This window comes from Amyelois transitella, chromosome W, assembly GCF_032362555.1.
Source record: "Amyelois transitella isolate CPQ chromosome W, ilAmyTran1.1, whole genome shotgun sequence".
Classification (NCBI taxonomy): domain Eukaryota; kingdom Metazoa; phylum Arthropoda; class Insecta; order Lepidoptera; family Pyralidae; genus Amyelois; species Amyelois transitella.
Genome location: NC_083536.1, coordinates 9,114,714 through 9,142,371, shown reverse-complemented (window position 1 = coordinate 9,142,371; position 27,658 = coordinate 9,114,714). Strand labels below are relative to the sequence as shown.

General features: G+C 35.8%; 1 protein-coding gene and 1 pseudogene across 1 annotated transcript; one reads left to right on the top strand and one right to left on the bottom strand.

The window, feature by feature from the left end:
- Nucleotides 1-11,475: 11,475 nt before the first annotated feature.
- LOC132904160 (uncharacterized) lies at nt 11,476-12,857 on the top strand. The gene is made up of 2 exons (XM_060954076.1): nt 11,476-11,989; nt 12,751-12,857. Exons 1-2 carry the CDS (start codon nt 11,476-11,478, stop codon nt 12,855-12,857), a joined length of 621 nt encoding a protein of 206 aa, XP_060810059.1.
- Nucleotides 12,858-21,424: 8,567 nt separating this feature from the next.
- On the bottom strand, nt 21,425-23,253 carry LOC132904159 (putative nuclease HARBI1; annotated as a pseudogene).
- Nucleotides 23,254-27,658: the final 4,405 nt, after the last annotated feature.

Here is a 27,658-nt window from a genome sequence, read left to right as displayed (position 1 = left end):
CGCTCATATTGTCCTTTTTCTCAGCCTTGAGTTGAACTAAGGCTTCCTTCAGTTGCATTTCCAGCTGACGAGCGGTCACAGCACGGGTTGAGGACGACATATTTTACAAAATAAGATGTTATAAGTATAAGGAAGACAATGATAGTTTGATGTGTGTAAAATAATACCAGCAAAACCGACTACCGTACTAAAACCTAACCCAATTCAAAAGTAAACAAACGTCAAATTCGGTATAGGAAATAAGTGATTTCGTAAGATATTTAATAAAAATTACGCAAAACAGTGCACAAGGACGCGGTGATTGATATAAATTCGTGAGGAAAATTAACTATTGTACAGTTCATACCTTGTAAAAGTTGTAAAATAAAACCGGCAACAGTTACCCACAGAACGTAAACTTTGAACACTATCTTTTTACAAGATACACCGAATTTGACCTTAAAAATTAAATATTACAATTACACTATGTGCATTCAATAAATTTATTTCATTTTTTACTTATTTTTAGTGTATTTTAATTAAGGTAGATGTAATTTTAAAGAAAATATTGATGAAATTAAATTTGATAATAGGAAAATCTATCTATATATATAAAACTCTTCCGTTACTGAGTGACTGACTGACAGACAACGCACAGTCGAAACTACTGGTCGTAGACAGCTGAAATTTGGAATGTAGGTTCCTTGGGATATGTAGGGGCGCACTAAGAAAGGATTTTTGGAAATTCAACCCCCAAGGGGGGGAAAAGGGGTAAAAACGTTTCTATGAAAAATCTTATTCCTTGGGTTTATAAACTTGAAACTTGGCATGAACACGTACATAGGCAAGTAAATATGTTTGACATTATAAGTTTTTTCAAACTACCCTCCAATCGTGATTTAGGGGGTGCGATTGGGTGACTGATTTATTAACGCACAGCCGAAACCGCTCGGTATAGGAGTCTGAGATTTTGAACAGAGGTTCCTTTAGTAACATAAGTGAGCACTAAGAAGGGATTTTTGAAATGTCAACCCCCAAGGGGGGGAAACGGGATAAACTGAGCCGGGGCTGCGGGAAAGTTCTAACGAGATACCGTGGCCCCGGAACGCAAAGGGCAACTGAAGGAACGAGGTGGGTTTTAGTCAGTAAAAGTCTGACACTCCCTTCCGTTCCACCCAGAGCGGGAGAGGTCATTTGATGATTTCTGTTAAAATAATGGAATAACTATTATTTTAGTTCTCATTTTAATAAAGAAAAAGTTAAGACAATCAACTTACTACAGGCCATCCGCCATTAGACTCTTAATTAACTAACAGTGTAAAACAGACAGTGTTGCCAATACAAATGTACAGAGTATATATACCAACACGCCTCCTTACATTTATATTGGAAACCATTTCAACAAAACTTCTTTCTGCATTTATTCATTATCAAGTACAATCTTGACTTCTTTTAAATTTAACATGTCTCTAAATTTAGTAAACTTAACATTTCCAAGAGCTTTTGTTAATATATCAGCAATATTGTTTTCTGACTCTATTTTTACTACTTCAACATTTCCTTGCTTAACATTTTCATGTATAAAATGATAGTGAACTTCAATATGCTTAGAATTCTTTGTAAAGTTTCCATATTTAGAAATAGCAACAGCTCCTGAATTATCTTCATAAATTTTAACTGGTTTACAAACTTTACCAAACACATCATTTATTAAACAAATAAGAAATTTTAATTCTGTTACTGCTTCTGATAAAGCTACATATTCAGCAAATGTAGAAGACTTTGTTACACTGCTTTGTTTCTTTGATTTCCAGTTGATAATGTTTCCAAACAATCTAATGACAAATCCTGTAGTAGATTTTCTATCCAAAATATCTCCTGCCCAATCAGCATCCACAAAACAATCCAGAGTATCAGCATTACTGTTATTACAATATGTTAATTTTAGATCTTTTGTCAAATACAAATACTTCAAAACTCTCAAAGCATACTTAAAATGAGTTTCATTGTAACAATTTTGAAATCGGCTTAAGTAATTCACACTGTAAGATATATCGGGTCTAGTACCTGAACTAATATATAAAAGGGCACCAATCAAATTTCTATATTTTACATCCTCATTAATATCAGATTGTTCCAATTTTAAGTTTATTTCCATAGGAGTTTTAAACAATTTTGCATTTTCAATATTATATCGTTTAGCTAAAGACTCAATATATGATTTCTGACTCAACGTTAGGATATTATTTTCATTATACATATATTCAATCTCAATACCAATATAGTTTTTCACTTTATCCATATCCTTCATTTTAAACCTTTCAGACAATTTAGTTTTTATATCCTCAATTACTTTTACATTTTCACAACATATTAATAAGTCATCAACAAATAAAAGAATATAAACATTTAAGTTGTTCTCCCTTTTAACATACAAACAATAGTCATATTTACTTCTACGAAAACCATAATTAGTCAAGAAATCATTAAAACATTCATACCAAGCACGAGGACTTTCTTTTAAACCATACAATGCTTTATTTAATTTATAAACTTTATCAGTTCCATTTTCATATCCGATTGGTTGCTTTACGTAAACTTCAGATAATACTTTACCATTGAGGAATGCTGTTTCAACATCCATTTGATGTATAACTAAGGAATTTTGACAACAATAAGATAATAGTAATTTAAGTGTCGGCATTTTAGCAACAGGAGAATAAGTATTATCAATACAATTTTTTTGTTGAAAACCTCTTACGACTAACCTTGCTTTGTATTCATTTTCACTCTTCCTTTTATAAACCCACTTCACATCAATTACCTTTTTGTCCTTGAGAGGTTTGTTAACTAGAGTCCATGTGTTATTTTTGACTAAACTGTCCATTTCTCTATTCATTGCTTCTTTCCATTTCATTGCTTCATTACATGTAGTCGCCTCCTGAAAATTAGTTGGAACCGATGCATCGCAGTAGTTACAGGATATGCAGTAATAACCGAATTCTTCATCAAAACGAAGTGGAGGTTTGACTTGTCTTCTTGATCTTCTATTTTGTTCTTCATCTTCACTTCCTGCTACACTTGTCTCGTCATTGTCAGGGTATTTTATTGTATTTTTTATATTATCTTCCTTTGCCTTTTCTTTTAGTTTATAATCAGTATTATTTTCTTCCTCACTTTCATAACCACACAGTTTAACATCTTCTTCAATTATATCACAATTTCTAGTAATAATAACTCTGTTGTTAATTAACACTCTGTACCCAGTATCAGTATAGCCAAGTAAAACTCCAACTTCGGCTTTCTTATCCCATTTAGACTTTCTCAGTTGTTCGGGAATCCTTACAAAAACTCTACTTCCATACAATTTTAAATTTTGGACAGATGGCTTTCTTTTGAAAAATAATTCATACGGTGTTTTCCTCTCAATAGTATTAGTCAAAGTTCTGTTCTTAAGATAAGCCGCTGCTTTAATTACTTCTGGCCAATATCTTCTTTCTACCTTTGCTTCTGATAAAAGACATCTACCCATATCCATTAATGTGCGATTATATCTCTCTGCTGTTCCATTTAATTGATGAACATATGCTGGACAGGGTTTTATAACTATTCCTTTCTTTTTTGCGAACTGAAAAACTCTTTCATTTATATATTCCTTCCCATTGTCACATCTGAGTTCTTTTATCCTTTTTCCTGTCAAGTTCTGTACCTCATTTACATATTGCACCAAGTAGTCATACACCTCATCCTTTGATCTGATACAATAAACTTTGGTTAATTTGCTGTAATCATCAATAAAGCTTAAAAAATATTTTTCTCCATTATATCCTGTAGTCTGATGTGGCCCATTTAAATCTGTATGTACTATCTCTAATATGTTCTCTGCTTTTCGTCGATTATTTTGAAATGGTAAGTTATGCATTTTATTTTCAATACATATTGCACATTTTAAATATTCATATTCAATACTTTTAGGTAATCCTTCTAATGACTCATTTTTACACATTATTTCCAAATTTTTAAAATTAATATGGCCCATAGTGCGATGTAGTTTTTCCTTTATACTCATATTTGCTTGCAATATTTCTTCGTACATGTAACTTGTCATCTTATACAGTCTCTCATCCTTAATTGCAATGGCCATAACCTTTCCATAATTGTTATAAATTTTTGACAATCTCCCACTTGAACAGATTGAATGTTTGTCAGTAATTTTGGAATAACTCAATAGATTTGCCTTCATTTCTTTTACAAAAAAAACATTTGTCAGAGTCACTTCAGATTTTTGTCCATAGACTAAGAAATAAGTTTTAATATTACCAATTTTTGTAGCTTCTAATATTGTTCCATCACCAATTTTTAACTTTAACAGGTTTATTTAATATCTCGCAGCAATTAAAGTATTCATCAGTATTAATAATATGGTCTGTGCATCCACTGTCTAGTAACCAATTTATTTGACCTTTCTTTGACTTGTCATTCTCCTCCATTGTGTAAGTATTATTTACAATAGTAGTATGAAAACTGTTACCTTGACTATCTTGATTATTTTGGTGATCATTTCCTGAACCTTGTCCTCTGTTATTATAGAGACCACGTCCTCTATAAATAGTGAAACCACCTCCTCTATTATTAGTGAAACCACGTCCTCTATTATTTGAAAAACTATGCCCTCGACCACTGTTTACATTTCTAGATTTACAGTATCTTTTCAGGTGGCCAGGTTTTCCACAGGTATAACAATTATATGATGGCTTTGTGTCTGCTTTAAAAACATTTGATGTATCATTTGACGTTTCACTCATATTTTCCGTACTTTTCAATTTTATTTTACTTTTGAGATAGTCAACTGTTCTTTCACCCGCTGGCAGGACATCAATTAAATCACCTATGTAACTGAGACTTGCTGGTAGTGCCTTTAACATATAATTTAGTTTTTCTGTTTCTGATACCGTTGCACCAGCTTGTTTTAGCTCATTTACAGCTTTTTCAAAGTTATCGAAAAATAGCGACACTTCAGAATAATTTTTCAATTTGACACTTTCAAGGTTATGTCGACATACTATTTGCAACGCTGTTGATTTCTTCAGATACATTTCGTCGAATTTCTGTATTATTTCGTAGGCTGAATCAAGTTCACTTATATATTCCAACTGTTTGTTGGTTATTGCACTATAAATATAGTTTGTTGCTTGGACATCTTTGTCGTCCCAATCATCCTTGTCGGTTGCAATTTTCGCTCTCATTACAACATCCTTGCACTTTTTGAACTGCAGAAATTTTAATATTCGTATTTTCCAATTGCTATAATCTGTACCGTCGAAGATTGGAATGTTTATATCAATATTTTTAGCTGCCATTTTGTTTGGCGTTTTTCGAAACTTTTAATCACACTTTTCAACAAAACTTTTGAACTTCTTTTCAACAAAACTTTTAAACTACGCTCTGCTACCATGTTAAAATAATGGAATAACTATTATTTTAGTTCTCATTTTAATAAAGAAAAAGTTAAGACAATCAACTTACTACAGGCCATCCGCCATTAGACTCTTAATTAACTAACAGTGTAAAACAGACAGTGTTGCCAATACAAATGTACAGAGTATATATACCAACAATTTCCCATCCTTAAAAAAAAAGACTTTGTATGACAACTTTCAGTCGCCTCTTTAACATACATAATAACATACATAATTATGTACATACATGCATAACATTAATAACATCACGCCTTTTAATCCCTATTTTGTGTTAACACTACCCATACAAACAGCTACGAAATTTGTCCGCATCCATTTTCACCTAAATTCTTAACGTTAATGAGATTTACTTTTTATTATCAGGTCAACCTAATAGCCTCACATGTACGTATAACTTCGTAAGAATTTTCTTTCAACTCCTAACCGTTGAGGAGTTGTACCTTCCATCATCAGCTCATTCACATGGGATGATGACTATCAGACGCAAATACTTAAACAGATCTATAAAATTGTCAAAAACGTAATTGCCTGTAAATTTGAGGTTTGCCCTTGATTTCCCTGGAATACCATCATCAGATCCTGACTAGGTAACAACGGGACCAACTTGAAAGTATACTCTACCGAACAAAAAAAGAATCACGTAAATCGGTCCATAAATCTCGGCGTAATCGGTATGCATAAATAAAACACCCGAATTTTATTTTCTATTAACTATCACGAGTTGTCTCGATGCTCGATAGATGGCGTTGGCATCGAGATAGATCGCGCTATGGTTTCGTTACCGTCATTTAGCTAGGAAGCGTAAAATATTTTAATTTATCGTGTAATTTTAGCAGCGCCCCTAGCGGACATACGCGAAACTACATATTACACACTACAAATATTTTGATTTGAAATGAAATTATTATTCGTTTGATTCGAACTTTTACATACATACATACATACATAAAATCACGCCTCTTTCCCGGAGGGGTAGGCAGAGACTACCTCTTTCCACTTGCCACGATCTCTGCATACTTCTTTCGCTTCGTCCACATTCATAACTCTCTTCATACAAGCTCGGCGGTTTCGGGTACTTTTGACCTGACCCTTTACCAGGACGTCCTTAATTTGATCAAGATACGTTCGTCTAGGTCTTCCCACTCCGACCTTTCCCTCCACACTCTCCTTGTATATCTGCTTAGTCAACCTGCTTTCATTCATCCTCTCCACATGACCGAACCATCTTAACATACCCTTTTCTATTCCTGTAACTACATCTTCTTTCACATCACAACATTCCCTTATCACGCTGTTCCTTATCCTGTCACTCAATTTCACACCCATCATACTCCTTAACGCTCTCATTTCCACTGCATTTATTCTGCTTTCATGCTTCTTTTGCCATACCCAACTTTCACTCCCATACATTAATGTCGGAACCAACACGCCCCTGTGCACAGCCAGTCGAGCCTTTTTGGATAGTTTCTGACTGCTCATAAAGGCATGCAAAGCTCCATTCACCATGTTCCCCGCGTTCACTCTCCTTTCAATATCACTATCATACTTGCCATCTGATGTAAACTTTGATCCTAGATATACAAACTCTTTCACTTGCTCCACTTTTTCTCCTCCAATCAAAATATTACATGCTGTCATTTCTTTCTCCATTTCAAAAACCAGTGTTTTAGTTTTACTTACGTTCACTTTCATTCCTTTCTCTTTTAAAGCTTCATGCATACAGTTTACCATCTCCTGTAACTCCTCCGCTGATGACGCCAGTATAACCTGATCGTCGGCATAGAGCAGACATTTGACGAGTAACTCATTCATCCTTAATCCACTTTTAGACTCTTTCAAATCTGTCAAACAGCTATCCATAAATAGGTTGAACAGCCACGGTGACGCAACACATCCTTGCCTAACGCCTTTCTCAATCTTAAACCACTCAGTGTGCGCTCCGTTTATCCTGACACAAGCACTCGAATCCTCATATAAGGATTTCAGTGCTCGTATTAAGAGACTGCTCACCCCATGCATAGAAAGTGCTGACCACAATTCATTCCTCTCAACTCTGTCATAGGCCTTTTCCAGATCTACGAATGTGCAATAGACTTTTTGACTCTTGGCCAAAAACTTTTCGGCTATGCACCGCAAGGAAAAGACCTGATCAGTACATCCCATTCCCTTTCGAAATCCCGCTTGAGCATCCCATATTTTGTCATCAGTTTCATTCCTGACTCTATTAATCAATACCTTAGCATACAATTTGCCGACGACGCTAAGCAGGCTTATACCACGATAATTTTTGCAGTCCAGCTGTGACCCTTTTCCTTTGTAAAGTGGCACGATAACAGCCTTACACCAATCTTTTGGTATTCGGCCGCTTCTCCAACACAAATTGAAAAGGCAGTACAACTGACTAGCTACTACGCCTTTTCCTGCTTTAAGCATCTCGACCGACACTCTATCACACCCAGCAGCCTTTCCCGCTTTCATACTCTTAAGTGCTTCCACAATTTCGAACATTTCAATTTCGCCTTCCATCTCATTCTCTTTTTCTTCGCTATAGCAGAAATCTTTCTTATTTCCTTCCTTTTTTTCAAATAAACTTTCAAAATAGTCCTTCCATATCTTTAGTACACATTCTTCTCCTTTCACAACGCTACCATCCTGGCATCTGATCCTAGTCAACTCTCTGGTTATAGTATTTCCTCGGGCTGACCTTACGGATTTCCAGAATACTTTCAGATTTGACTGAAAGTCTTCTGATATCCTTTTATCAAAATCCTCTTTATACTCTTCTTTCTTTCTAATCACAGCTTTCTTAACCAAATCTTTCATTTTCTTATATTCCTTACGTGCTTCATTCACATCTTCATCTATAACCTCTTGCATTCTTAAGTTAGCTTTTGCTGCTAACAAATCCAGCCATGCTTTCTTCTTTAATCGCACAAGTTCTTGCACATCTTTACTCATCCACGCATTTTTGTGATTTTTTCCTTTCCTTCTTCTACTTACACCACACACTTCAACAGCTACTTTCACAATTCTTTCTTTAAATTCCTTCCATCCATCTTCAATATCGCTCATTTCCTCTAAATCTTCAAATTCATCCTTCAGTCTATTAATATACTTCTTACCTACATCCATATCTTGCAAATTTTCTACTTTTACTCTTTCCAAAGCGCTGGTTTGCTCCCTTACCCTGTGCCGCCAGCGATTGAAGATACCCCTTATCCGGGATATCACCAGTAAATGGTCCGAGTCAATGCCAGCACCGCGATATGCACGGGTATCCAGCACTTTGTTCTTCAATCTTTCATCTACAATCACAAAGTCTATCATACTTTTTAAAATACCTTCCACTCTTGTGTAGGTGTGGATCTCTTTATGTTGAAACATTGAGTTCGACACAAAAAGATCCCACTCTAGACAAATTTCTAATACACTTCTTCCATTATCATTCACCTTTTCGTCACCAAACGCACCAAGCACCTTTTCATATCCATCACGCTTTACACCCACCCATCCATTAAAATCACCTAACATAATAATCTTCTCATTTGGCTTGGTAACTTTCAATACTTCTCTTACACTATTCCAGAACTCCTCGTTTTCGCTTTTTGCTGATGTTGTACCCCTCGAACCCACATCCCAAGGTGCATAAACACCTAGAACGAAGATCCGAGTGATTCCAACTTTCAGCCTAATCCATAGAAGACGAGGGCTGACACACTCATACTCATTCACGCACTCAGCCATTCGTGCAGAAAGAATTAGACCGACCCCTTGACAGCCTCGGCTGGTACTGGAAATTCCAGACCAATACGCCGTGTAAGGGCCGTGCTGCGTCGCGTCGCATCCTTTCCGCTTCGTTTCATTCACGCACAACACATCCAAACGTCTTTCATCCATCATCTGGCATACTTCCTCAATCTTATCCTTCATTCCTCCTCTTACATTCATCGTCGCAAAGCGGCTTTCAGCAGACCGCATACCGCTCCCGCCGGGAACGAGACGTGATGGGGTGCGGACACCATCGCCGCCATTTATATGCTTTTTAAGGTTCATAATGCGATTCCCACGAGACGCTAGGGAAAAATTTTGTCCGCCCCAGCAGAGCCCCGCATGCCAGGGTAAGGCTAGCCATTACCTGGGGGTCGCCCAACCCCATGGCGGAAGTGGCACGCTCGAGACTAGGCTCGCCCCTAGCCATGCATCCATCGGCGCGGCAGACCTTAGATTCGAACTTTTAACTTGACTTATTTAACTTATTTTACTCTCTATTTCAGTTAATTTTTGATTTGTTGATTAGATTTGATATTTTTGATAGTATATTTAGTTAGTGTTGGATAAGTTTTATAGTGTGAGTTGATTTTTTAATATATTTTTCATTTTTTATTCATTTCTTTGTTACTTTATTAGTCTTAGTTAATTTCCATAGATATAGTTTTAGTTAAAAATTTTCTAATTAAAATGGTTCAAGAAATTTTGTTTGTTAATGGGAATTATATTCCTCATGCTGTGGTAGATATAGAAAAAGATGGAGCCTGTTTATATAACCGAATTACACGTGGGCGAAGCCGCGGGCGGAAAGCTAGTTAAAAATAAATAAATAATATCGCTCTCCTAGTAATAGAGGGGCACAATTCAAAATTTTCCGTTTTCGACTTTTTGTGCTAAATCGGCCCAAAACAAACAGTTCTAGCACCACAATTTAATAAAAAAAGAATAAAGGCTCAAATCAAACGAGCGCTGTATTTGTGTCTCTTTCACACGGAGGATTTCCTCCCGCCCTTCTTCCCGCGAAAGAGGCCCATTTAGTAAGGCGCCAGTATTTGTGGAAGCAGGACGCCGCGCGTGGAAGCCGATTTCGATTTAGGCCCGTCTATCATAAATAATCTGGTAAGTACTACAAATACTGTTTGTACTAAAAAGGCTCATTTCGATTAAGATCCATTTCGTACCAAAATAGTTTTCGATTTGTGGAGTTATTTCAAATTAATCCCTTACTATACAAACTTATAAAATATTTTTCGTAAATATATCTGAATGATACCTTGTACCACTAAATTGTAGGAATTAATTAGGATCAGATTTAAATTTATGTCTTTATATGGTACATTTTCTTTAAATAATTTCAAAGTTGGGTACTCAGAATTAATATTCCTTATAATTTTTTAATATAATTTCTAGTTTCTATTTCATTTTTAATTTAAATTTAAAATGATCACTATTCCTTAATTTACTATTATTGAATTAACTAAATAATAAATATTGAAGATATTTTTGGATTTTTTCAGTAAATTAACTATGATTATTTTCAGAATATTTTAAGAAATGTCGTCGCGTTCACAAAAAATTTTGAACATGCTAAATTCGTCGATTCCACCGCCTCAATCATACAAAGAACTACAGGTTGAAAAGGTAAGGTTGGATTTAAAATTATTAGGTATTATTATTTATTATATACTAGAGGCCGCCCGCGACTTCGTCCGCATGGAAACCCTATCAATCCCGCGGGAACTCTGGGATAAAAAGTAGCCTATGTGTTATTCTGGGTCTTCAGCTACCTACATACCAAATTTCATGGTAATCGGTTTAGTAGTTTTTGCGTGAAAGAGTAACAAACATCCATACATCCATACAAACTTTCGCCTTTATAATAGTAGTAGGATTTTGCTTATTTTTAATTTTGTTATCCTTATTGGGTTGAAATGGATACACCTATTTGTTAAACATAGATTCACCTATCTGTTTTTAAGAGACTGATTTTGATGCGAATTTTTACGTGAATGCTACTTTTAAATAGTTCTGAACCTAATAGAACTATGCCTTGAGTGATATGCTGCAATCACTATCTCTTTTTTTTCAGATATTAACTCAGGATATTATTGAAAAAGAGAATATTCCTTCATGTAGTCCGCCAAAACATGACGGCACAATATCTAATAGTCTTGAAAAATTCAATAACTCTGATACTACCTCCAATATTCTCGTAACTGACACCACCTTAACTAATGTATCTACATCTATGAGATCAAGAGCATCTTCTACTAGTTCCAGCTCGTCGTCTAGTTCCAGTAGCAGTAGAAGTAGCAGTAGTAGTAGTAGTAGTTCATCATCCCGTAGTGTTACACCAATAAATAGAGAAAAATCTGTAACACCTCAAGACAAACAACCTGAAATTCAGATATCAGATTCACCTTCAATTTTAAATAATATTGAAACTACGCCTGCACGTCGAGTCCCTGTAGTAAATTATCATGTTTCACCGATAAATTCTGGAGAAAGTGAGGTTGATCTTAGCGACAATGATCCAACCTATAACCAAGGAAGTAGACCACGTTTATCAAGCACCACATCTTTGTCTTCTGCAACAGAAACCATAGCTGAAGTGTCCACATCTAAGAAATTAACAAGAAAACGTAAAGCCGACCCTACCAGGTGGAAGCAGAATCAGCAAAAGATCAAACGAAACTTAGGAGAAGCATACACATCTACTAATACCAAAAAACAAGTTCTTGCTCGGGAAATGAAGCCACCATGTACTCAAAAATGTAGATTAAAATGTAGTGAAAAAATTAATGGTAGTAAAAGAATTGAATATTTTAAATCCTTCTGGGCATTAGGAAGCCTTCAACTCCAACGTATGTTTATTTTATCAAGCATGTCTTCTGTTACACCTAAATATAAATACACAAATGCAGAAAATCCGCGACAACCAAACAGTGCCTTTTATTTTAATGATAATGGAGACAAAATTAAAGTTTGTAAAACGTTTTTTCAAAACACACTTGGAATATCCACTAAAATGATTCGAACTGTCAGAGAAAAAAACTTAAATAGTGGTTTTGTTGGAGAAGATAAAAGAGGAAAACATAAAAATCATAAAACAGTAGGTGAAGATTTAAAGAATGACATCACACAATTTATTGATTCCATACCTCGGATTGAGTCACATTATTTACGAGCATCTACATCTAGAGAATACATTGATGGTGGCAAAAGTATCGCTGACCTGTTTAGAGATTTCCAAGAGCTGCAAAAAGAAAAAGGCAAACAAGCTGGCAAATTTCATACTTTCTATGAAGTGTTTACTACCCAATTTAATATTTCATTCTACCAACCCAAAAAAGATCAATGCGATCTTTGTTTGCAGTACTCTAATTCTTCGGGTGATCAAAAAGATGAACTTCAAGAAAAATATGATACTCATCTTGAAGAAAAAAGACTAAGTAGAGTAAAGAAAAAAAATGACCGAAATAATGTCGATGAATGTAACATATGCGTTTGTTTTGACGTTCAGGCAATTATGCAAAGCCCAAATGGCGACACATCTTCCATTTACTACAAATCAAAATTGAACAGCTACAATTTTACAATGACAGAACTGGGACAATTGAGAAAAAATGACTCTGGTGAGGATTATAAAAGCTATGGGGACGTGCATTGTTATTTTTGGGATGAGACACAAGGAAGGCGAGGTGCTGTGGAGATAGGAAGCTGCATTCTAGATTATTTAAAGAGAGTTACTGAAAATGCAGGTGATCGTGAAATAAATGTTATCTTTATATCTGACAATGCCACCGGGCAAAATAAAAACAAGTTTCTTGCCGCATTATACATGTATGCAGTCACTAAAATCAAAAACTTAAAAACAATAACTCACAAGTATCTCATAAAAGGTCACACTCAAAATGAAGCCGACAATGTGCATAGCCTGATACAGAAACAGATAGCTAAAGATTTAAAATCTGGTCCTATCTATACACCAATTCAGTACATAGATGCTATTCGTAGAGCAAGAAAAAATGGAAAGCCTTTTTCTGTACATACTTTGACATATGACTTTTTTTATGATCTAAAGGACTTGCAGGAAAAATGGGGCTACAATTTTAACGTAGATGAAGAAAAAAATAGTGTTATATGGAACAGCATCAAAGTTATGCAATTCAATAAACAGAACACATTTTCTTTTTACTATAAATTATCTTACAGAGATGAATTCAAAGAAATAAATGTAAGAAATAAAAGAAAGAGAATGTTAGATGCAACTGAAATCACAATCCGGAAGGCTTACACAGCACCATTTGCATTAAGTATAAGTAAAAAGAAAGACTTGCAGGAATTGATTTCCAAAAGATTAATTGACCCATACCATGCCAGTTATTATGAATCTATGTTATTGTAACTTTTGATTTATTAGTTAAGTTTTTCGTTTTTTTATTATTATTTTTATAAAGTTCTATGTTAGTAAGAATACCAAATACTAATTTTTTATAATGTTTCTATGATGTGATTACAATAAGTCTGAAAAGAATAGGTACAATAGTTGGATAAGTGTAAGTGAATAATAGTATTATTATAAAGAAGAAAATTTAATTTGTGTTGTGAGATGAAAGTCGGAATAACATTAATGTTCAATGAGTGCTTAAAAATCTGAGATGTGTTTGCAATAAATATGTCTGAAAAGGATAAATACAATTATTTAATAAAAATATATTTTATGTTATAATAAAAAAAGACTGATTGGTGTTATAGTGAGATGTAAGACTAAACAATTTTAATTTTTGAGACTGATTATATTAAGAGCACAGACTGTTCAACCATAAATAAAAGTCGTGTTTAAGATTAAGAGAAGTTATTGTTTTTTGTTTCTTAAGAGTTTATTTGGTTTTTAGATATTTTTTTATTTTATATGCAAAAGTATTCGCTTTTTTAAATATTCTTTTTCATTTTGTAAGAAATAAAGAAGTTGACGCATTATTGTTCTTTTTTTTTGGATGAGTTAAATTTTTGAAACTTTAAATTTTTGTAAAAAATATGGCATTTAAACTTATTTAATGTTAGGATCTATGAGTAGTAAAGTCTTATTTTGAAATAGTACCTTTAAATGTTTTAAACTATTATCTTAAAAAGGCGTAATTCCAAATTTGCCTTAAATAAATACAGACATTAAGCATAATAAAGGCCTAAATTAGCAAGTTATTTTTTATTTAGCTATATTTTACTTAAATTTAAATATGTTAAAAAATTTAGCTTATGATTTTGTTGTAAACTTACCTGCAATAATGTATACAAAATTTCAAAACTCTAGCGTTAAAAATGATGAAGTTAATAAGAATTAAAAAAAAAATCGGCGTAAGTCAAATCTTTATCACACTATTTCCAAAAATCGCATTTTTCGAATTGTGCCCCTCTTTTACTAGGCGAGCGATATATGTAGTGGTAATATAAAATAAGCTTATTATGAATTTATGTAATAAACATATAAAAGGGATGATATAGCGGGCAACATTGTAGGCCCTTCCGGGGAGACATCGCGTCACCCTGCGCCCCCCTCGTCCATACCACGCCGTTCCCAGCGCCCGCGTCGAGGACCGCCCGTGCGCCTCATTGAACAAGTCAGTCTTTAAACAACGCGCGGACCGGTGCGGTGTGCACCTCTTATTAGCGAGCGAGTTTTGTTATTTCTTTTTATAAGTTACCGAAGTAAAGTTGTTATCCCGTAGTTGGCTTTTACTTCTCAATCTCGCCAGCGCTATATTGGCGCCCAACGTGGGGCCGTGTGCTCTTTTAGTTATTCGCGTGTGTTGTTGTGTTCTACGACGGAAGAACGCCGTTTGTCACGTAGTCACGAAGACTCAAAAGCTGGACATAGTTTCGCGACAGAAGTGTCTGTTATATTCCGCGAACAGCATAATTTATTTAGGTTATGTATCTAAACTGTTTTGTGTACCTATCGTGACAGCGTGTCTGTTTGTTCCCACGATAGTGGACAGTTTACGAACCTAAATACCGTTTTAATAATACAAAAACTTACCAAAAATAGTTTCGTGTACCATAAAAAAAAGAACCGTTGTTTGGGTACGTGAACAGTTAACGTACCTAAATACTCTTTTGTGTTGAGACTTTACCTACCTGCAGTGAACAAAAACTTACCAAAAAGTTTTAGTGTACCCAAAAAAAGAAAACCGTTTGGGAACCTATCGCGACAGTGTTACTGTTTTGTTTTGCGATACATGTGTAGGTACTACAATACTTACGACTTTTTTTTACGCGGCCTGACTTTTTAAGACTTTTTATACAACTATTGTGTGTGTTGGACATTATTTATAAAGACTGGTGAACGTTGTGATAGTGCGTCTGGACTTTCGTGAACTCTTATTTCGACATACACGTATTGCTTCATCGTGTTACCATGGTGCTTACGAGATCTCGCGCAGAGAGTTCGTCGGCGGACGCTGCCCAAGCTAATGTGGTGGCGTCGCCGCCACCCACTCCGGAGGCTGTACGACCACCTGCACCTGCGCCGGAGGCTGTTCCATTGCCTCCGCTTGCTCCGATCATGATAACAACCGAGCAGCTGAGATTTTTAATGGAAAGGGTAAATGGCCCACCAACTGTAAATAGTTCCTTACATGGTAATTTCGCAAAATGCACAGCACGATTCGACGGCGAGAAGTCTAGCAACGTGGAATCTTTTGTAGACGCCATAGAGGTCTATAAAGATTGTGTTGGAGTAAGCGACGAAAACGCCTTGCGTGGCTTGCCTATGTTACTCACCGGGTTGGCTGCGACATGGTGGCAGGGTGTGAAGGATCATACCCCAACCTGGTCTGCCGCCATCGAAGCACTCAAACAGACGTTTGGACCAAGGTTGCCCCCGCACAAAGTTTATCGGAAAATATTTGAAAGGGAACAGCGTAGTAACGAAGCTACAGACCTTTTCATATGTCACATCAGGGCATTAATGTCACAGTTACCCCTTCATTCCCTGTCGATGACCGTGCAATTAGATATGACGTACGGTTTGCTACATCGACGTATTCGTGAAAAGGTTTCGCGTTTGGAATTTTCTACCTTCGCTGAGCTTATTACTATGGCCCGTCGTGTTGAAGATATTTTGGATGAAAGCCGAACATCGACCAGCGATCTTAAACCGTTATGTTCGACGGCAAAGCCTACTACTGTACCCATTTCTCCGACGGCTTCGCAGTCGACAGTATCTTATAAGAATAAAGCTCGGCCACACTGTAATTACTGTAAAAAGTATGGTCATCTGAAATATGCCTGTGAAAAGTTAGCCAAACAGAAACTTGGCACTGATGGAGAACCACGCGTCTCAACTATCACGTGTTTCGGGTGCGGTGCGCCTGGCGTGATCCGATCCAACTGCTCGACTTGTAAAAAGACAGAACCGGTTCCGTCCGTATCAACTTCTTTTCAATCTGTTTCTGCAAATAGTGTTAATATAGATTCGCGAGTGCGACCTTTGTTAGAAATAGAAATTTATGGTGAACGTGGTAAAGTGCTTATGATATGTGATATTCAGTTTTTCTATGGTAGCATAATTTAGTTCAGATTTATTTAAACTTCGGCTTGCAAAAGCTATTGGGCGATCGTCATTATTTGAAAGAACCGCACCTATAGCATATCCTGATGCATCTGTTTGTAAAATAAATTCGTTGTTTTCACTGAAATTTGGATATTGCAATACCGGCGGGGAACTTATTGCTTTCTTTAAACTACAAAAAGCATTTTGGCAATTCTTGTCCCAATGAAATTTAATATTTTTTTTACTTAACTGGGTTAATGGGTAAGCCTTTTCTGCGAACTTGGGTATAAATTTCCTGTAATAATTTGCCAAAGCAACAAAACTTTTTACCTCTTTTTCGTTGTTTGGTGTTGGGTAATTACGAATCGCTTCTATTTTGCCTGGATCTGGTAAAATTCCTTCAGCTGTTACTACATGACCTAAGTATAGTAGTTCCTTCTTTAGGAACTCGCATTTTACTGGATTTAATTTCAAGTTAACTTTTCTTAATCTTTCAAGAACACTTATTAAATTACTATTATGATTTTCTAAATTTCGGCCGAAAACCACTATATCATCTAAATACACGAAGCATTTTTCGTACGTTAAACCTGACATAGCTAATGTTATCATTCTGCTAAATGCACCTGGGCTAATTTTTAGACCCATAGGTAATCGAGTCATTTGATACTGGCCTGAGCAAAACGCTGTAAATTTTCTTGATTCTTTTTCGAGTTCCTGTTGGTAATAACCAGAAAAAAGATCTAAATGACTGAAATAAATAGAACCAGATAAGGAATCTAATATTTCGGTTATGTTAGGCAGAGGGAATTTATCATCCTGGATCCTGTCATTAAGTTTTCTGTAATCAATAACAAGGCGCCATTTCTTTTCGCCCGATGGATCAACTTTCTTTGGTACTAATAATACGGGACTAGACCATTCACTTCTTGTTGGTTCTATTATTCCATCCTTTAACATTTTATCTATTTGTTTATCTAATTCTTTTTTTTGTGTTTGTGGCAACCTATAATTTTTTGTATATACTGGATCAATATTTGGTTTTAATTGTATCGACTGTTTACATAATGTTGTGACGGTTAATTTATCATTTGGTAATTGAAAAACATCGGCGTATTTGGCACATATTTTATTTAATTCCTTTTTTTCTTCCGTATTTAAATGATTGAAATTCAACTGAGTAAACAACGTTTTAACTCTATCAGCATTAATTTCATTAGGTTTTTCGAATTTGCAATAATTGTAATCATCAAGGTCGTGTACTGTGGTATTTATTTTGTCTAATTTTATTTCTTTATTCGTAGTATTTAAAATTAAGATAGGTATTTTTCCATCAATAGGTTTGGCAATAGTGCTAGCGATAAATACTCCTTCATTTAATTCTTTAGCACAAACTACACAATCTTTATTTATGTTACATCTCACATATACAATAGATTCTGAACGTGGTGTTAATGTGTAACATGACTTATTCTTTAATTTTAACGTTATTAATTTGCGATTATTCAATGCAATCGAAATTGTATCTGTTTCATAATTAAGTATGGCTTTATTTTTGTATAAGAAATCATGTCCAAGAATGCCTGTTGTAATACATGGTAAGGAATTGAAAACATAAACCTTTTGAGTAATAACGTCATTCCCTAATTGTAATCGTAAATAAGTATATCCTATTGCTTTTATATTACCTCCAATTCCACAGATTTGTAAATCACTAAAATGCATTTTTATGTTATGTTTCTTAATATATTCATATTTAATTGCTGATATCGTGGCTCCTGAGTCAATCAACCAAGTGTTTAAGTTACCATTACAATATAACTCTATAGTCATTGAATTGCCGACTGTAAATATGTGATTATTATTCACGAAAAAACTCATCAAGTTGTAAATTCTCTTCACTATTTATATTACCTGATGTACTACTAAGCATGTTAATATTTCCCGTATTTTTATATGTATTTTGATGATTGCTCCTATTGTTTTGATATCTATTGATACCTCTATTAATACCTCTATTGTATCCACTTGAAGTATTTCTTCCCCGGAAACTTTTTGATGCGTTATAACCTCGTTGAAATTTCTGGTTATAGCGCATATTATTACTGTTATTTCGATTTGTAGTAGTATTGAATGTCTTATAATAATTTCCCCTGAAATTACCTCTCTGTTGATTATTGCCTACTGCATGACGATAGGTTCCTCTATGTGTGTTATTACGATAGAATAAACTTACACCTTCAGGTGCTCCTGGTGCAGTTGTTTCTTCATCTACTGCTGCCTGAATGGCATCTTTAAGGGAGTCAAAATTTCTAGCTGCGATTATGGTGCTAATCCTACGATTTCGCAACCCATCAGCAAATTTTTTAATTGCCATTTTCTCATTAATTGCTCTTAATGTTTTATAGTCATCGGAATTACCATTGGCTTGTGCAATTGTTAATTTAACGAAAAGTTCTGATAATTCTTGTCCAAATTCGGAAATAGATACACTATTTTGTCTTGCGTTATGTAATTTTGTTTGTACTGCGTTAGCACTTTTTTTTGCAAGTAAATTACTCTTCATATCATTCAACAATGCGACAATAGTAGGATAGTCATTATTTAGTTTTAGTTTCGCGGATTGTGTTAACCTGCTTTTTAAAATAAATTGTATCAATTTTGATATACACTCCGGTTTAGTTAACATTGAGCTATAGTACTCAATATTATCAATTAATTGTTGAATAGCTTTTTCATCCTCTGTCATTACAGGTATTAATCCTAAAGCTGTTTTAATATTAAAAGTTTCCATGTCTTCTTGATTCTTTTCAGTAAATAAATTTTTAATGTTATCATATAAATCTATGTATATTGCACTTACTTTATTAATGTTTTTTACTACTTTTTCGTCAATAGTACCAGATTTTATAAGATCACTATAATTTTTAATTAATTCATTAAATTTTAAATAATTTTGTTCCACGTCTTTAATTTTTATCTCTAAATTCTGAGTTTTACGTCGTGCTGGTCCCAATTTAATTAAATACGTTCTAATATCTTTTAACCCTTCAATTAACTGTTCTATATCTGCCATAGATCTTACTCACTTTTATAAAGTAAATTGATGATACATAATATAAGAACATAATTAATGAATATAAAGGCTAGTTAATATACTTACAATTTATATCACCTAGAGTCCATAGGTGCACTTTTCACACGCACTTTAACACTTTTCACCACTCAGCATATGTGCTGTCTCTTTCCCACACGATTTTCCATATAAATAATAACTTTCCCTCGTAGATTACGGACATCTGGGCTATACCTTTAGTCCCATCTTCAAACTCTACGTCCAATAGTCTAGAAATATCCGCAAATATTTTTGCTGTCATATTCTCGGGACTCCACCGATAGTGACCTTTTTGTCCTTCCACATATGTTACTATCGCTGTGCGCCCTTCTTCCTTGGTAACGTTTGTGCCTTGACAAAAGAGATTATACGACTCACACAATATCTTTATTTCTTCTTCTACGGCCTTAATGTATCTTTCCATTTTAGTTTCTTACTTGTTGTTTAAATATTTCTCCCTGTGCACGTTTCTCAATTCTTTTGTTTAAACAGGTATTGATATAACGAATCAATACAAAAATGATAATTAGAAATCCAGCAACTACCACAATACAGAGGTATAAATTTATATTATTAAGTCCTTGGCTTAAATAATGTTGCTCAATTAAATTGTTTTTTCCCAATTGAGTATAAATCTCGGGAGGTGTGCTAGAGGCAGGCGGGACTGGAGCAGTTTGATGATTCCCCATCGTAATTTACATATCGAGATAGATTGGAATTTAGTCGTATACTATATTTGGAAGGTCCTCTCAGATTCGAGCTAAGTAACTGGACGCGCGCGCACTGGCAGGGTCGCCATGTGTTGATGGGTGATCGGGACACAAGTAAAACAAGTACGAGCTGTGTTGTAACTAACTTTTATTTGATTATAAGGGAACTTATATACTAGTAATACACGTCACCCTCCTAAGTGGGTGGTTGGATGTTTACATTTAATAATAAAATAAAATATTAATTCAAATAGCGGTGCCTCAAAAGAGTACCTAACATTCCGATGTACGGATCTTAAATATAAACAATAATGTTTTATCAACTATGCCTTATAAGGACTTGCATGCATTCCAAACTATGACATCATAATATAACCAATGTCTTTAATATTTAATTTATTATATCTTAAGTGATACCTATACTACAATAGACACAGGTGCTAAACATTGTATAGGCAGTGTTAGTCTTAGAGCTCATTTAGTTAAGTATAGCCATAAGTTTGAAAATGTATTTACTGAGCTTAAATACGCGGACGGGCGGGCAGTTGCGCAAATTGTTGAACGTACGCAAGTTAGGGTTAGGGTGCGCGATGTCTCTTTAGATGTTATGTTTATAATGTTGCCCAATGCTACTGAAAGTTTGTTGGGAATGAATTTTATTCAGGACGCTGGCATGGTATTAGATTTTTCTCGCGGTATATGGTTTATGAACCACGATAGGGTCTCTCAGCCCATCGTCTTTGAACCTAATGGTGTAAGGTCATACGAACCTTTGCATTGCTCGTCTGTGGGTCTTCACGAGGATGAAGGATTCCACTTAGGTAAGGACGAACGACAGCAGCTGTCCAACCTTCTGAATGTCAATGAGGACATTTTCACTCCAGGGGGAGGACCCACTCAGTTTGCTGTTCACCACATTGATACCGGAGATGCCAGCGCCTTAACGCGTTACGTGGGTAAATCTCCTGTTATTGCGCATCAGCGCCATCGCGGTAGACTAGCCAAGTCACAGTCGGGTCGACCATGTAACTTGGAGGGGGAGGATATAGCGGGCAACATTGTAGGCCCTTCCGGGGAGACATCGCGTCACCCTGCGCCCCCCTCGTCCATACCACGCCGTTCCCAGCGCCCGCGTCGAGGACCGCCCGTGCGCCTCATTGAACAAGTCAGTCTTTAAACAACGCGCGGACCGGTGCGGTGTGCACCTCTTATTAGCGAGCGAGTTTTGTTATTTCTTTTTATAAGTTACCGAAGTAAAGTTGTTATCCCGTAGTTGGCTTTTACTTCTCAATCTCGCCAGCGCTATAATACATACTATTAATACATTTCTTGAATGGAAATGTTTTCTGTTAAAATATCTTTCTTCATTTTCAGCAGGATGTACTATTGCCACATGGGTTGCCATCTATGCATCCTACTACTCCAGAATTAAAATTTTTTTCATAAAACCTACAACAAACACACATATTAACACACATTTATCTACCAAATAAAATAAATTGTCATGTCTTAAACACAATTTACATACCTTCTTTTAATATCATTGCGTTCTGGAACGGTTTGAGGAAATTTTATGTATTTATGCAGGATTGTCGGGTGATTCAATGCTGCTGTCACATCCCTCAATCGAGATACTGATTGCTGCAACATGGGAGTACCTAGTGAACATCTTGCTAGGCGTTGGCAGCTGCCAGTTGCAAAGAATGAAAGTGCTACTAGTATCTGTAGACCAAAACCAATTAATTAAGCAATTAGGTACTTTTGCAAACTTGTTTGTATCACAAACTTGTGTTAGTTAGTACTCACATAATTTAAAACAAAATTACCTTGTATTTTGTACTGATATCACTTCTTCTTTTAGGCGCTTGCATCAAGGGTTTTAGCTCTTGATATTAATAATGGAACAATGCCTTGGTGACACGATAATTTTGCTTAAATTCGTCATCACTCATAGCAAGTGTTTTATTGGCGTACCGAGCAATCCTACGCAAATTACGCGTTCCTCGCAAATCCTTTCTACAGGCATCACTGAAAATTACACTTTGCAATACCAAACGAGCTATTGTATGCACTTTTTTACAAGTAAAATGTATACGCAATTTTCACAAAGTTACTATTTCCTTATTGTGATTATCACAATAAATATCCAAGACTATCACAAGTTCAACGCAATGTCGAGCTGTCAAAATGGCTTCAAGAGTAACGAATTCGAAGTTCCAGAACACAATCTCAATATTAATTAGTTCACTCAATATCCGCCCGATTTCGCCCCAATGTGGCGCTAGTGTGGAATTCAAGAGTGCCAAATGACGTTTCTTGCATTGAAATTGGCATTGTATGTTGGCATTGTGAGTCGAGAGTAAGCCTGCAGTTTTTTAAATTCAATATATTGTTTTCTATCAGCGTCAGATTTGGATTTCCTAAATTTTTGAGGGCCTCATCACGTAGATCTATCATAAGCCTACAGGTATCCATTACCCAAGGGAGAGAGTGACCATGAACAATTTTTGTTTTCTTTACTGGAGCATGTTTATCAAAGATCTCAAGCACAATTCTACTGAATTTGTCGACCAAAGCCTCGATATCAGCTATATCAGATAGAGATGTCCAATCTATTAAAGCCAAGTCACCATTAAATTCATTCATATCGATTTTTTTTCAAGGGCCGATAATAAATATATTTTGAGGGTACTTTAGCCTTTTTCAAAAGCACCTCGACGTTGATCACTCGATGACCACCCACACAACTAGTTATATTAGTAACTGAAACTTTACGAGTAGGGGCATTTGTGCAGACCACATCAATAAGTTTTGCAGAGTGCGAAGTGAAGTGAGTAGGTTCAGTGACTACTTGGTTAAGGTCCATACAATCCAAATAATTTAGGAATTTCAATGTTTTATCCTCTGCCGGATTTAACATGTCAATGTTAACGTCACCAAGGAATACAACAAAATCGTGATCAGAGAAAAATACAGTCGACTCAGTCAGAGCATCAATAAACATGTCGACCTTCACCCGCTGAGATCTATATGCAGTGCCGACTGCGATTGAATACCCATTTACTCGCGTGGACAACCACATCTGTTCTATGTCTGCCTCAGGATGCTTGACGACGCGGACACGTAGTCCACGCTTCACGTAGAAACCAACCCTACCACCACGACCGCCACACAAGTGATTAGGACGCAGAGAGGTGAGAAACCGGTAACCAGGTGGAGCAGACGCCCGCTCTTCATGTCCCGAAGGCAACCAAGTTTCATTAATTGCAACTATTTCAGCCTGATAACGGGCCATAGCCATTAGGAAGTCATCTTGTTTAGTATTCAAAGAACCAGCATTAAAAAGTCTAAGACCAAAATATCTAGTTTTGTGTGTCATTACTGTGACGACAAATAAGATTAAAGGTGCAAAGGAGGAAGACAGTAGTGAAGCAGGGAATGAGAATTGACTTCCAATAGTAGAAATTTAAAATATATATGATAAGACAATTGTTGTGCGAATGTGTGAAATTATATTGTATTATGTAAAGAACAAGAGTACATAATGGTAAGTTGTCGTGTCGTGTATGTTGTTCCACATTTTTGTATTACTGCAAAACACAGAGTGACTATCCAGAAAAACAACAATATGAAGACAAATAGATGTAGGATGACATTATCATTCTGGACGAAGCACTGACAAAATCGTGAAGAAATTGATATAAAAGAGCAGCAGCAATTAAATGTTAATAACAAGGCATATTCAAAGAAAAAGTCCTCACTAAAAGCAGTGATTGTTAACATGGAAAACAATTCCTTCATAGTACATAAAGATGGATGAGTGAACGAGAACGCCATACTCCGGTAAGTGTTAAGCACAACCAAACCAGCAACTGGAAGTATGTCAAAAACAATATAAATAAAATATAACACAAACATCCAGCAATAATGGGGAAAGTTAAACGAACAAGACAGATAAATTGAGGCAAGGAAGTAGTCGAAGCCCCGTTTATGTGCTTTCAGTAGCGCGAATTGTTTCCAGCCCAAAAACCCGCATGATATCCTGTTCATTGCGCAGACGATGCCGCGGCACATCCGGTGATTGATACTGCCGTACGTAGATTCGGCATCTCGAATCCAGACGTAACGCCATTTATGCAAAGTCGCCAACTCACGCGCTCGTCGAAATAATTGCCTGTTTAATTTAGTCAGGCGCTCATTGACGTAAAATCTGCGCGGGGGGAAGAAAGGCCCGTCCCTTCGGTAGTGGCGCCACGGCGAACACGTGCTGCCTTCAGCAACTGATCTCGGAGTTCTCGACGTGCTAGCCATACGACAATCGGTCTGGGGCGTGGCGGCGAAGTTGTCGCAGCGACGTCCAGAGTCACTGCGGGAGAACCCACACGTAACACGTCGACAAAGGTACACGCACTTGTAGTTGTTCAACTTTCTTATCACTCTCATCAAGTCTCATCGTAATCCTGTCCAGAGACTCCGCTAGCGTCCACATATGAGCCCTATCAATACTCCTATCCTCCCTGTACTCCTCCCGAAATTGACGAAGCTCGAGGAACAACATCTGGGTATCTGCGATGTCCAGTGTATCATTAAGAGCTGTGTTGTTGAGGTCAGATGATATAGGCAGCATCGCCGGCCGCTCCCGAGGACTGTCTACCGCTGCCCCGCGACGCTGCGTCACACCATTTTCCGAACCTCGAACGGGTGTATTAGTGTTATCCGACCTGGGCAGCTTGCATATGCACAATGGACATTTCCAGGATGCTCTGTGCTCGTGTGTCAGAGTATTATAGAAACGCTGCTCCGATTTCTTCTTACAAGAACAGCATATTAAGAATTGGCCCTTTTCAATCGGTTTTAGGCAGCCGGCACAATTATTATTGATCTCCATTTTGAGTAACAAAACTTGAAAACGAACAGAGTAAGTCGTGAATGAGATAAAAATAAAATAAGAAAGGAAAAAATAATTTATTTTTTCCTTTATTATTTTATTTTAAGAGACTCGAGCTGGATTTGAACCGGTGATCAATTACGCACGTCTCAGCCGTGCACCTCTCCGCACAGCCAACTGCGGTTAATTAAAAGTGACGAAAGTTTCAATGTTATACTAAACGTTCACTGCAAGTTTATGCGTCACTTGATGATTTCAGTGATGATTTATCTTTCATCTTCCTCACCGTCACTGCATATACACTTTGTTCATTGAATTTGTATTAAATGTTTTCCACTTTACACAACCAGTTTCATCCAATCATAATTTGTAAAGATTTTTTGTAAAGAAAATAAATTGGACCTTAACATATCAAAATGTTTTTATATCTCATTCACTAGGAAGTGAACAATTTTAGATATTGGTTATATATTAAATAATACTAAAATTACAAAAGTCAATGCTATTACCGACTTAGGTGTAAAATTCGATAGCAAATTACTGTTTGACGAACACGTGGATTACATAGTGTCTAAAGCATCTTAAGCACTTGGATTTATTATAAGAGTCTGTTCAGACTTTCATGATATTAAATGTATTAAAGTGCTATATTGTTCTTTTGTCCGAAGTCACCTCGAATATGCCTCGCAGGTGTGGAACCCTCAATATAACGCATATAAAGATCGCATTGAGGGTATCCAAAAGAAATTTTTGAGATACTTGGACTACAAGGCCCGAACTAGTTCACACGGTTATGAACAAAGATGTAGACGTTATCACTTCCTTCCACTTGAAATCAGACGTGTAATCAATGATGTCGGTTTCTTGATTGGAATAGCCAAAGGCTCAGTGGACTGCCCGGAGCTCCTCTCCAAAATACAACTTAGAACTGATTTATTTCATTATAGACAACGACCGCTACTTCGCGTTCCATTTAGTAGGACTAAATATAGACAGAACTCCTTCTCTGTACGTGCTGCTAAGCACTTCAATAAATACTCCCATCGGCTCGACCTATTCCACAGTAGTAAAAAACAGTTAGTTGTTTACTGAGTGGATTCTTTTTTAATGATATTTAATAAGTATATTGCTTTTATCTGTTCTTTTACTATATGTTCATTTATACAATTATCTATGTACATACGTCATGACGCAGTTTTTGTGTAAATCTTTCCATGGTTGCAATTCTACTTGTGAAGTCTTGTAATTAGCAATCGCATTATATTATTATTACTTATCCATCCATACATATAATAAAACTGTAACTGAACTGTGTCTGTACATTAAAGATATTTAAGAAAAAAAAATATAAGGGGTCTTTTTAGGGTCAATAGAAGCCAAATCAATTTTTTTTAGAATTTTTGTCTGTCTGTCTGTCTGTCTGTCTGTCTGTCCGTCTGTCTGTCTGTATGTTTGTACGCGCATCACGCAAAATCTATCGAACGGATCTGAACGAAATTCGACACAGATATAGTTAGTAACCTGGATTAGAATATAGGCTACTTTTTATCCTGAAATTCTATCCCAAGGGGATGAAATAGGGGGTGCAAGTTTGTTTGGAACTTCGTCATTTTTCAATCGATATTAAAAGCTATAAATAATTAATTATTATATTTATTTTGATTATTAAAAAAATGATTTAAAAAATAGCATTTTATCCTAACTAATATTAAAAATGCGAAAGTAAGTTTGTTTGTTTGTTTTCTTTTCACGCGATATCTACACAACCAATCTTCTTGAAATTTCGCATATATAAGTATAGTTCATAGTATGGAGGAGGACATAGGGTACCTTTCATTATGAAAACAACAATCGTTCCCGTGGAATTAGCGAAAAACCTGTGCAGTCTTTCATAGATGGCGCTAAATGCGCGGAGTGAATTTACAATCAATGGAGATACAAGATGGCAGGATGGTAGATTATGACTTGGAGACGTCTGCTAAGAAAGGAATTTTAAAAATTCTTTCCCAATGGTGAAATAGGGGTTGCAAGTTTGTATGAAACTTCGTCGTTTTTGAAGTATGCGCCATAAAATTTTGGATTTATATTAGTGATTAGTAAAAAGTAAAAGTAAAAAAAATAATTAAAAAGCAAAGAAATACTGTTTTAAAACTTTTGAACATA